At 39.9% G+C, this 13219-nt stretch overlaps 1 protein-coding gene across 1 annotated transcript in view; it reads left to right on the forward strand.

The window, feature by feature from the left end:
* exoc4 (exocyst complex component 4) overlaps positions 1-13219 on the forward strand; it is a 153606-nt gene that overhangs the window by 118116 nt on the left and 22271 nt on the right. The window contains exon 16 of the mRNA XM_084710580.1: positions 1985-2163. Coding sequence (XP_084566706.1) covers positions 1985-2163 — 179 coding nt within the window. The remainder of the gene's footprint in view (positions 1-1984; positions 2164-13219) is intronic.

Raw genomic sequence — 13219 nt, forward strand, 5'->3', positions numbered from 1 at the left:
ATTAATAAGCTACACATGCCTATTTGTGATGAGACTATGTATTTGTGTGTCTGCTGTTTTCTTGTACCCATTTGTTGTTCAAAGGATTTTGAACTTGTGGGCATCTTGGTGACTCTGGAGGCCGGTTCACGTGCCATGTGTTCACAGCACTGTGGTGTTGAGATTATCCAACTTCCCTGCTCTGTCTCCAGCTTTTCTCGCCAGTAACCAAAGTCAATTATCCCTCCAAAACCACAAGTGCCTGCAGATACAGTGAAAAGGGGGTTTTGATCTCTATGTCTTTGTTTTTCCACCCTGTAACTATCTGCCGTCTGTTCCACTTCTGTCTCTAAATGTTCACCATCACCTGTTGTTTTTTTTTCCCACCCACTGTTTAGCCACTCTCAGCTCCTTCCTTTTAAAGTCACTATGATGACAAAGTTCTCTTAACATTGTGTCCAACTTTTTTGTGTTCCTTTCCTCTTCTGGTAGTCATCTTTAGCAGGAAGAAGGAAGCTGTGTTGCTGGACCCTCTTGTTTTTTCCAATGTTGTTATTCTCCTCCTTTTACTTTTCATTTTCATCTTCCTCTGTCTCATTTTCCCTCTCATTTTCCTCCTCACTTTGCTTTGCCTTATCATTTTCCTTTTTCTTCTCCTTCTTCCTTTTCTTTCTCTTCCTACCAGGAAATCTGCCTACCCGTGCATGAAAATAAACCAAATTTTGCACTGAAGTCCAGTCCTAAGCCAAACAGTTATTTTTGTTTGTTTTGTCAAAAAATGTTAAGCTGATTAGATCCATCTCCTCTCACAGTTTTTGCTCTTTAAGCAGTCCTCCAATCAATCAGCCAAATTTTTGATTTATCAAATCATGCCCAACGTGCATCAGAGTGTTTCACTATAAACAGCTACTGCAGACTGTTGCTAAAAATCTCCAGTGTTCATGAAAATAAATCATGTATAATGTAAGTCATGGTAGATGTAGTGTGGTTTGTTGGTGAATTCCATCTATGGTTTCTCGTTCGGCAGGTAGCTGAATGAGATCACGTCCTGCCCTTGGTCCGTAAGGTTGCGAGTTATGAGCCCTGATGCAGACTAAATATGCTAATCGATCCTCCGACATTGTGCTGTTTCAGATGTTTCCTTGCTTGCACACATACATGATTCAAATCATCAGGCTTCTGCGGAGGCTTGACGACGAGCTGATCATCTGAATCAGGTGTGTTGAAAGAGGGAAACATCTGAAACATGCACAGCAGTGCCCCCGAGACCAGAGTTGAAAGTCATAGTGTGAACCATCTATGATTTCTAACTTAGATTAAAGACTCGTGATTTAAAATATATTTTTAATGTAAGAAGTTTTATATAATGATGGTGCATACAGTCCTGCTGACAGACCTTCATTTTTTCTCCATTTTTCCTTTTTTTCATCTTCCTCCTCCTCTTCCTTTTTTCTTCTTTCTCTGCAAATTGCCCGTCCCCAGCTTACTGCTGTTGTCTTGTTTGTGTTTACCTAGTTTAGACAGTTGTGCATTACTGTTAAGGTCATGGCCCAAATTCAGTCCCACACATTGTTCACATTGTGCACATAAGCATGGGATTATTATAATACTCTCTTCAAATAAACACATATTGTATAAACACACAGATATTTGCACATCCATTCCTTCCAGCAATCTGTTATGTTTTAACTTTTGAAAATTGGCCTCTGTTATAGCATTTATGTAAGACACGCACAGCCTCTGCAGACCAAACATTTTAAGTCCAACCGGCAAACCAGTAACTGGTAGTTTTCTTCAGATAACTTAATACTGTAGACTGATTATAGGCTTTTCATAGTTATGGCTCTTAGTCACCAGGCATGTATTTGTTCCAGCACTTTTTTTTGATAGCAGTCATTTTTGATAGAGGTTGCTTGGTGCTTGAGCGATGGCCAAATTACGTTTCCCTTTGCCAACAATCTATTGTGTCTAAAAGTTTTACATCCTTGCTCTCTGCATCACTCAGGGCGGCGTTTGCCAAGGAGTCAGAGGTGCTGACCGGGAACCTAGGAGACAAGCTGATCCCTCAGAATGAGATCCTGCGTGACGTCAGTGACCTGAAAGCTCTGGCCAACCTTCACGAGAGCATGGAGTGGCTTGCTGGTCGCCTCAAGACGTTCTTCGCCAACCTGCCTCATGCATCCAGTGAGTAAGAGTCGCAGTCAGTTTACAGTTATATAAATACTGTAGAGAAGGTGAAATGTGGTAATTGTTTATGAGATAGTTTGGATTATACTAAGTGGGGTTGTATGAAGTACTTACTGATAGTGTAGTAACTACGGTCAGTGGTGGTTGGCAAATCCAAACTAACCTTTTAAAATACCCAACAGAAAAAAAACAGAAAGTTACAGAAATTGTTGTGTAATAAGTGACAAAAGAGTTTAATTTTAATGGAGAGCATCACCTCTTCACCTCATCTCCTGGTTGTCTTGGCAAAAGCACTAGTTCATAAATACAAAGAGCCTATACTAAAAACCCTGTTCCTACTAACTTTCATTCTCTTGATGAAATTAAATTAAGCAAAATTGTTAATAGTTTTGACAAAAACATTGACATATGCTGTAGATTTTGTGCCTACAAGCCAGTACCAGACATCTGTTGCTGTACTGAAAAACCGAATATTGTCTTTGACACATGAATTCTTCTTGTCAGATGGTTGCATTACACCAAAAATTAGATTATCCTTTCTGTCATTCACTTTCCTCGGTTGCTTTTTTTTTACACTCTGGCACAGACAGAGGAGCTTTCATGGCTGCCAAAAGTGTTACTATTTGAGAAAAATCCTGTGTTTCTGTAAAATGTGCGAGTTCATGCGACATCCGGCAGATTTCGGGAGTATGGATAGTTTAGAGAAGCTTAAATCCTGGTAGCACCTGAGGACAAGCCTCCATGCATTCCTCTACGGACTGGTGCATTACAGTACATTGCAATATTACATCATATTTCACATATTTTCCGAGAGATGTTGCCACGAGTCTCTCAGGTCGTTAAGCAGTTATTGATCAGAATACTCTCCAGATTAAAAACATTGTCTGGATGGTTTATGGAGAGTCACAGTCGGGGGTATATGAAGTTTTCTCATCCTTAGCCGCAGTGCTTTTGTAGCAATACTTCTTACCTGTGGCTCATTAAGTTCTTGTTTGAGTGTATTATCACACACTCATTACCTTCTCCACTGGAGTTGTCAAAGAGCACTTTACACACACATACACTCATTATCCTTGGCTGTGCCTCTGCGAACTGTGCACGCATAAATGCCTACCCTAATCAGGACTCTTAAAAGCATTTCATACATTCCCTGCGCAGTCATCACTTTTATATCATTAATCACTGATTAAAATGAGCTGTCTGTGTTTCCATCCAACACATTGTCTATAAGTAGGCCTTATAATCACTAATCATTATAGTAGTGTTTTTATCCTCATTATCACTTTGAGGACATGTTTAATCTCCTATTAAAGATTCTAGCATGTAATATTCTCTTCAAGTCCATTTCTTTTTATTATAATCATGTGATTGCAATCAAGGAGTTATTACTGCTGTTAACGACTCTTATTGTACAGTCACGTTTGTTTTTGTACCGCCATAAAAGAAAAAATATAGACTGCATACCGGATAAGGCTCCCATGAACATTTATTAGTATACCACCATGTATAGCCCTTGTTCAGACATGAAATAAATTCAGAGACACACCTTACAAGTGTGTGTCCAAGATATTACAATACAAGTATAATATAATATATATTATTTAGTAAATATACACTCATTCTGAATTTGATGGCCGTAAACATTTGGGAACTGAGGGCACTAATTTTTGAAGTCTCTGTTGGGCCTCTGTTGTCATATTTTGCACTTCATAATGCACCACACATTTTCAATGGGAGACAGGTCTGGACTGCATGGAGGCCGCTCTAGCATCTGCACTGTTTTACTATGGAGCCACGCTATTGTAACAAGTGCAGAATATGTCTTGGCGTTGTCTTGCTAAAAATAGCAAATGTTGCTCCAAAACATTAAAAAGGATTAATGGTGCTTTCACAGATGTAACAGTTAGTCATGCCGTGGGCACTAACACACCCCCATACCATCACACAAGCTGGCTTTTGAAGTTAGCGCTGGTAACAATCTGGATGGTACTGGATACGATGTCCGTGATTTCTGAAATCTGAAATGTGGACTCCTCAGACCACAGCAGACTTTTTCCACTTTGTGTCAGTCCATCTCAGATGATCTCGGGCCCAGGAGAAGTCCGCAGTGTTTCTAGAAGTTGATGTGTGGCTTTCTCTTTGCATAGCAGTCTTAACTTGCATTTGTAGATGCAGCAACAAGCTGTGTTTCCAAGTCCATGTAGTATCCTTTATACTATTGTGTGTGTTATAATACAGTTTCTAATGCAGTGCCGCCTGAGGGCATTTTTGGACTTGCACCTTGTGTGTACACATTTCTCTGGATTTTCTGAATATTTTATTGATGTTATAGACTGTAGATGGTGAAATCCTTCATTTCTGTGTTTTTTTCACAAAGTGGTGAACCTCGCCCCATCTATGCTTGTGAATTATTGAGCCAAGGATGCATCTTTTATACCCAATCACGATATTATCACTTGCTACCAGTTAACCTGTGCCTTTGAAATGTTGCTAACAGGTGTTTTAGAGCATTACACATCTTTTTCAGTCTTTTGTTTCCCCTGTCCCAACTTTTTAAAGATGTTTTGCAGGCATCAAATTCAGAATAGAAGTTTAGCGGTTTTAACATTAAATGTCTTTCAGTTGAATACAAGTCGAACATGGTTTGCAGATCATTTCATTCTGTTTTTATTTTAGTTTTACACAGTATCCCGACTTTTTTGTAATTGTAGTTGTACTTAAAGAGGAAAGAAACATTTAGTGAATATATACAGTAAAGTCCCCCAAAAATACACACACGCAAGAAGTGTAAAAAGCTACACTTATTATTCACTTATCGCTCGGGTCAAAAACCTTATGCAGTACCAAGAGCTTAACCATAACAACTTGACTATCACATGACTAGAGCATCAGGTTTGAACTGTCATAATGTCATGCGGTAATCAAGAAGAAAAAGGAAAATGCAGCCTAACCAGTTTTAGAGGTGTTTTTGGACTGCGGCCTGTAGTAGTCGTCTCTTATTTTGTAATTATCATCATTAATCCATCAAAACTAGATGTGCAGTAGAAAAACTTCCCCCCAAACACTTGCAGCATAAACAGATGTCAGACTTAATTTTCTCAGTCTCATGCAAAAGTCATGTTGTTGTTGTTTATGTCTTTCTAATAAGCTCATTCAATATTTAAAATGTCATCAAGCTGAATCTCTAGAGTTGCATGGGTAATATCTTATCAGTCTTGACAAGATAACGCCCTTGAAGATTATGTTTTTCTTAAAAGGCTCAAATGTCAGAGCACGGTTGTGTTGATTCTGCTGATCTGCATTTAGAGATTTGACAGACATTTTGTTTTTATTTGTCATAAATCAGCTTTACATAGCACTGGATTCAGTTTCAACCCGCAGAATTTGTGTTTTCCACCGCCTATTTCTACAGCTCTTTCATTCACCTCTGTAGTTTATTGTGTTACAGTACTCTGGAGAAACTTAGCTGTGTTCACTGCAGTATCTTGGTCCTCTGGCGGAGCTCTGGTAAATTATGCACCTTTCCTAGAGGGATAGAGAGAGGCCTTCAGCCCTTATCAGTGATTGTCACAACTCTCTAGCTTCAGACCTCTGATTGCTCATTGAACTTGCACTATTTTGATGTTCCGTATCACAACTTTTCTTTTAGACATAAAATAATTAAATGAGAATTTTCAGATATTCTTATTTGGGCTTGACTTTGTCACTATCTCTTTTTAAACTTCCCTTCCCTCTCACTCTGACGCCAGCTTTCTTCGTTTATTCATAGATAAGAATTCAATAAAAGTACGGGAAGGGACGTGACATAATTATCATTAATTCTGGCGGGTGGCACTAATGGGAAGGATAGGGCAGTCACTTATCATGCTGGGACAGCCTCCGTATTGTTCATTATTTAGTGTTTGCCGAGCTGATGACGGACTACGTGTGTGTTGCTGTGGGTGTTAGTGTGTGCGTGTGCGCACGTGTGTGTGTACATGCACTGTGTAAGATGGGACAAGGGTACGGCAGGGAAAAAGGACCCCACCTTATCTCATCCTCCACCCCCCCGCCTCACGTCTATGCCTCTCCAAATTGGATTTTATATTACAGAAGCAGTCAGGTATGAACAACTCATTTTCCTCTCCCTCTTTTTGCTTTTTCTTTCTTTCAGTCCTCTTTCTTACTTTCTTGCTTCAATCTTTCTTCGTATTTCTTTCTTTCTGTCTCGATGTTTCTTTCTTTCCTTTCCTTTTGCCTGCCTTCTTTCTTTCCTCATAGTGGCACTGTGAACATTGTTCTCTCTTTTCTTCAAGTGTGAAGGTTTCTGGTAGATTCTGTCCATGGCTGGGTGATCTCTGCAGTGGACGTTTGGTTTGGTCACCTTCCTGTGTGATTGAATCCTGCAGGATGTGTAGTGACACACACGTCTATCCTCTGAAGTATGAAAGATAACGTGAAAATAGCATGCACATTTGACCCCTTCACCTTCCTCATGCTGCTGAATCTTAATTCGATTGTGTGTGTGTGTGTGTGTGTGTGTGTGTGTGTGTGTGTGTGTGTGTGTGTGTGTGTGTGTGTGTGTGTGTGTGTGCGCGTGTGGGTGTGTGTGTGTGTGTGTGTGTGTGTGTGTGTGTGTGTGCACATGCAGCTTTATGCGTCTCTGTTTGGATATCTGTACGTGTGTATGTGTCAGATTGATAAGAATGTCTGAGTGCGTATGTGTATGCAGACAGACCACTGATGGTGATTGGCCGTGAAGGTGGCTGCAGAAAGGGTCTTATCACCCATCTGGTTGCAGCACTGGACTTCCAATCCACTCTGACAATATTTACCCAACAACACACACACACACCTGACGGGCAATGTCAGCATGACAGACAATTTTTTTTGACTCTTGTATGGGTATGTATGAATTTTAGACACTTTCAATAATGTTTGTCTGGTGTGTCTGGCAACCGTGTTGAATCTTTGTGTACAGAACACGGACCTGCAGTCTGAAATGCTGTCCGAGTCGGTGTGCGTACACCAACCGACTGAACCGGGATATGTTTTAATATAATTTTCTGATAAGAAACTAAGAAATATTAGCAGCTTTGTTCATCCTTTCACAACGTTCAGTGCTGGACCTGTGCTTGCAGTCACACTGGCGATATACAGCTGGTCCTACAGAAAAGTAACAGCTGGTCTAAAATAAAGCAAGAGCCTCCCTCCTCCTCACTCATGGTTAAAACTACAGACCGGCACAAAAATACTAACAACATAAACAACAATGTTCTGAACAGACGTATCACAGACACAAACTAACACAATACAAACACTGACAAAAAATTATATTTGCATTTTGTAGTAGCAGTTTTGCTAAGTTTGCTGATTTGTTCTCTGCAGCCCTGCAGAGACTAGATGTCGCTGTTACATTTTAGGATTGTGGATTTTCTAGCACTTCTCCATGACATTCTGAATAAAACATGTTTTTCTTAGAACAAGGTTGATCTCATATGAACTTATGGTTTCTACAGGAACACATGCCATCATTTCACAATCTCATGGCTCATCGAAAGTCTACTTTGAATGGCATAAAGACTAATAATCTAAATCCTCTATTCAGAATATGAGTGTGATATTCCTTTCCGAAGCCTCACTGTTGAGTTTGATAGTTTGCTCGTACAGTCCGTAAGGTGATGTCATTGTGATGTCAATACACGCTCAACATTTTCAGTATCTGCCCTCTGGTGTTTTGGTGGATAAAACTGTTTCTTTCTTTCTTAACCAGCATCCACTCTAATTCATGGGCTGCACTCGGGAGCGGCTGAGTCATATGCAGCAACTATTGGTAAAATTCTGTATTAGTGGTTTGATATGGCTTAAAGTGTGCAGATGCGAGTGTTCATGTCCAGACCATCATTAGGTGCTTAGAAACAGGCCTCTAGTCTTTGCTGTAGGGTGTAGACGATAGCTATGCGCTGTCCTCGTGGGAGTAAGTTCCTCCTCTCTTCAGTGGTTACTCTGCTGGGCTTATAGAATACACTTTTCTAACCTTGACTATGGTGAGTGTAGGTCTTCCCTTTAGCGATGATTTTTTTTACTTGACTCCATTTAACAAGGCGAGTTGACTAAGAACACATTCATATTCACTGCACAGGCCTGGGGGACTAGTTGCGGTGGGAGATGATGATGTGTTTTCACTCGCTGAAATATTGTCTTTTATTTCATCCATGAGGGTTTTTATTTCTGTCTGTCAAAAAATGTGTAGCGTGTTTTCATTTTCTGTCATTAGAAGTTACCATCAGGCGGTCTGGGGGATTTGGATCAAAATATTTCAGTCAAATTCTCAATTTTAATCTCCCTCTTCCCCCCTCATTTTCACACTTTCTCTCTGGACAGAAGTTCACATCCCTGTGTGCAGATGTTCATCCTCTACCAGAGGCAGCAAAATAATTAATAACTCCTCTTCTCTCTTACTCAGTCAGTCATTTATGAATCATTCATCACTCCACCCCTGCAGGATACTGTCCTTTGCTTATCTTTCTCCATTTTCTCTCCATTTCTCTTTTCTGTCGAGGGGTAGGGTGTACTTTTTAAACAAAACAGATCATGATTTGTATCAAATATTAAGCATCTGTATTTGTCAGTGCCACGGAAAGTGTCAAGTCATATTGTTTTCTTGTGTTGTTTATTCCTTCGATGGCGTACAGGTCAAAGAGTGCAAGATTGGATTTGTGTTAATATGAACTGTCCATGTATGTGTGAGTCTGCCTGCTGAATGTGAATTCCATCAGTGATCTTGTCCCTTAATGTCTGCCACCCTCATCTTCTGCAGATGGCAAGCAACAGACGTTTCTCTTAGATGGGATTCGAAAATAATTGGATAAGCGCAACACACACACATAGATGCATGCCTACACATGAGTGCATAAATAGATACACGACACGCCACATACATATCCTCAAATTTAATCAGCATAAAGAAAAAAGTTGTCAGTCAGGACCAATGAGTCGTCTCCTTTCGCCCGTCTGTCCCTGACTCTAATGGTGCCCCCCATGCTGTGACGCCTCCCTCGCATCATCAAAGCAGGGGCGGCAGGAATCCGTGTGTGTCTGTGTTTCCCGCATGTGTGTCTGCGCGAGTGTGTGTGTGTGTTCCACGGACACCCCCTGGAGAGACCTCCAGCAGTGTGTGCCACAGCGAGCCCTTTTTTTTCCCTTTCTGCTGCCAAAGTGAGTGAGTGTAATGCACATGAGAGGAAACAGAAGCCTTCGAGTCACTTTCTAACACACACGCACACACACACACACACACACGCGTACAGTAAGTGCAAATAGACACATAGTTGAAGGGAAAACACTCCCACAGGCAGAGCAAGTGAAATGCTCTTGCTCTCACACACAAGACAAGCAAAGAGAAGGAAAAGAGACACTGAGAGCAAAATGATCTCAAAATGATCAATGCCAGTTAAATTGTATTTTGTTTTTGTCTGGTGCTTTAGGTTCAACTTTATGGAAGCACAAAGTGACAGTTTTATATCCTTATATCTAACAGTCAGTACACTGCTAGCTTCACCAAACACTTGTTGATGTTGTTACCATTATTTTACATATGTAGTAACATCTTAGATAAGTGGTTCTTAAATTTTTTTCAATAATTTACCCCCTTTAAACAAAGACCAGAAAAAAAAAAAAAAAAAAAAGGGCGCTGTGCCTGTTTAGATTCAGTAGCTTCAAGTTCAAGTTCAACTTTATTGTCGTGTATTAAAAATACAATGACGGTTGGCTCTCTCTGCCTTAACATAACATGCAACATGAGGATAAGCACACAATGTGAACACAACATTGCGAGTGAGTACATGCACAAGATTTTTCTATACTCATTACACAATACATTATGACTCAACAATGTGTGGTGCAAATCTGTCAGCTGTTTAGAAAAGTGACTGTGGAAAGTAACTACTACTGTGACGGGTGTTGTGTGATTTGATGCTCCAGTTTTTTAGATGGATGGAATGAGAACAGAACATGAGCAGGGCGGCTGGTGTCCTTAATAATGTTTTGGGATTTCTTTTTGCAAAACGGCATCGAGGCGAAAGCAGCTCGTAGCAAATCGTCGTAGCACAGCGCCATCTTGTATATGTTTTACTGCTACGTTTTAAGCACAAATCTATTTCCTTGGTTTTCATCTGTTGTAAGGCAGTTTTCTGCAGCAAGTGATTCCACTGAAAATAGAAATACTAAGAATAAACTGTTTTTTTTATTATCTTCAAGATATGCATTTTTAGACAATATAACAAGGGAATCAGTATGAAGTAAAATTAGATAATTATAGCTTGTCAGAAAAAAATTAAACTGAAAATAAACTGTTAAACAAAATTGATAGCACACGTTATCCATCTCATCCACAGCTGCATCACCATGTCAGCCAATCAGATGATGCCTATATCACATCTACTGTAAAAGCACCAGTTCATGTTAGCTCAGCAATATCTAATATCCATGCTCTAATACATGATAAAAATAGAAACTACTGAAGGAATAAAATTAACAGCTTTGGCTAAAGTTATGAGAAAACTGCCTTGTTGTTTCAATGCTGCAAACTTTAACATCACAGAAAGTTCATGAGTCAAGTTAAACCAATTATGACTCATAATACAACTGTGGGTGTTCTCGTTTGTTAGTTACCCTTTCTCGGTGCAAGCTATTTTTAAGAACATTTTAACAAATCATGCTTTCAAAAAATGAAGGGGAATATATCGGCCATTTCAAAAAGTCTAGTACCCCCACTGAGAAACACAGACACAGCTCATTAAATGCTGCCTTCAGGTTACTCAGCTGTATAGGTAATATTCTTGTAATTGTGACTTTTAGTTTGAGTGGCAGTATTGTGTTTCAGCACTGCATTCTGTATCTATTAATGATCTGATAAGGTGACCAGGGAGAATAAACAACATCCACTAAATGCAATCAAATGAAGTCAATTAATGTCATTATGCTCTGCTCCCTTGAGAAATCATTGTGGATTTTTTTCTGAAGACCAATCTTGTTTGTTGTTCCAGTGGCTCATTTAGTTGGATTAATATCGATATTGCCAACCTAAAGATCTAATCCTTGCGACTCAGAAGCAGCCACGTGTAGATACATGGATTTATGCACTGAGTCAACATACTGTGTTTCCGGTTCGTGAAGAGTACAGCAAAATAATGAGACAATAAGGAGGTACAGGCGGAGGGTGGAGTCTCTGTCGGTGCAGGTGGATTGTGGGTGAGGATTGAGAGGGATGATGACTGATTATTTTTTTTAGTCAGTGCACTGTTTTTGGGAAAACCCTGTATATTTTTTAAAAATCCAAATATGCAACCAAACTCACAGATCTGTGCCCCATTAAACTACTCTGTAGAGTTGAGACAGTTTTGGTTTTGTTCTCTCACTGGTTTCAGGAGAAATAGTCAGATTAACAGCAAAATAAAGACTAATTATAAGCCTAAAATGTCAGCCACCCTACCTCCTAATTACCTCGCAACTCACGTTGGTGGTTGTGGCTGTGGTAACAATAAAACTGATTAGGGAAGGAAAGAAGAGGAAAGGAAGGCTCATAATTTGGGGTTTACTTACAACTTTGTGGAGCGAGAAGTGAGAAGGGACAGAACATTTTGATGCTGCAAAACTTTTGATTATTTTTTGTTAACTGTACTGTTTTTAGCTGACTGTTAACAATAAACTTTTAAATTCAATCCCAAGGGGCTTTATTGGCATGGGAAATGGACGCTTACATTGCCAAAGCAATTGCAGAAATTTAAAACAACTTACAGTTAAAAATATAGAAATACAAACAGGTGAGAACTAATATAACACGGCAACAACTTTTCCAAAGTCTGACTGTTTATTTGTTCAATTTAAACCAAAGTCAAAGTCTCTCCATTGCAGGACTTTCCTTTGAAGCGCTCTGTTACAGTGTAAGCTGCCTGCAGCTGCTGCAAATGACTCTGCTCTGCAGTGTCCTCCCACACACGCACATTATCGAGAGGTTTACTCAAGAAGACAGTTAATTAGCAAGGAAGTTCATACATACAATACATACCTTTATCACCTCTACATACGCACAGCCCCTACACGTCACATGCACACCTTTAATAAGAAATACAATCTCTAGCCTTTATCTCTAAATGTCAGGCCATAAGAGCAGCTGCCACACAGATGTCAAATCACGCCCCGGAGTGTGTTTGCTTTGTTGATTGGATGGCCGCGGCACGTACCTCACTGCCGTTTGCCAAGGCCAGTGTTCTTTTATCTTATCAGGGGTTAATTTAAAGTAACTGTATCAGTAGGGACAGAAGCATATATTCACCACTATGTACAAAATGTGCAAACATGAGCACACAGAAGCGCTCACCATGTCAGGCAGCAAGGAATTACGGGTGTTATGATTTCGAACAGTGTAGAAATATGTGTATAATAAGGTGTTAGTCTTCAGTTGGCCTTATTAAAGTAGAGGATATATCAAGTTATTCTCCTTTGAAATAAAGTTTCAAGCTTTCAGTTTAACTTTGATATCAGCATCAGGAGCAGTTTGGTGACAGGAAAGAATGTCATGTAAACAACTTTGGTTGTTGTTCTTCATCTGATGACAAATGGTTCTTTAAGAACTCTTCCAAGAATCACCAGCTCTGAATTTGTCAACATAAACCTTAATTCACAGAATTAGATGTAAACATACTGTATTCTTGTCCAATAATAATTCACCACTACTGATGAAACTCCTTCTCTCGTGTTCCTCTCGGCTTCATGCCTCTCCTGTCCCCACCTGCTCTATTTTTGTAGTCCCTGGAGTCAGAGTCTTAGTCAGAGCTAAAAACCTGAAAATCCCTTACCCATCTCCCCCTCTCCCCCTCCCCGGTGATCCAAGCTCCAGTCCACGCAAACTCAAGTCAGCTGATAGGATTGCTAGCTGCACAGCGAACTCAACGGACTAGCTAATGGCAGCTACAGTTATTTTTCCATTTTATACAACTACACATAAACTAATCCAGCAGACTTTTGCATTTTAGCTACATTACCAAGTAAGAAGGAAAGTAAGAAGTAATGA

Source organism: Lutjanus erythropterus, chromosome 22 (genome assembly GCF_056507025.1).
Source record: "Lutjanus erythropterus isolate fLutEry1 chromosome 22, fLutEry1.hap2, whole genome shotgun sequence".
Classification (NCBI taxonomy): Eukaryota; Metazoa; Chordata; class Actinopteri; order Lutjaniformes; family Lutjanidae; genus Lutjanus; species Lutjanus erythropterus.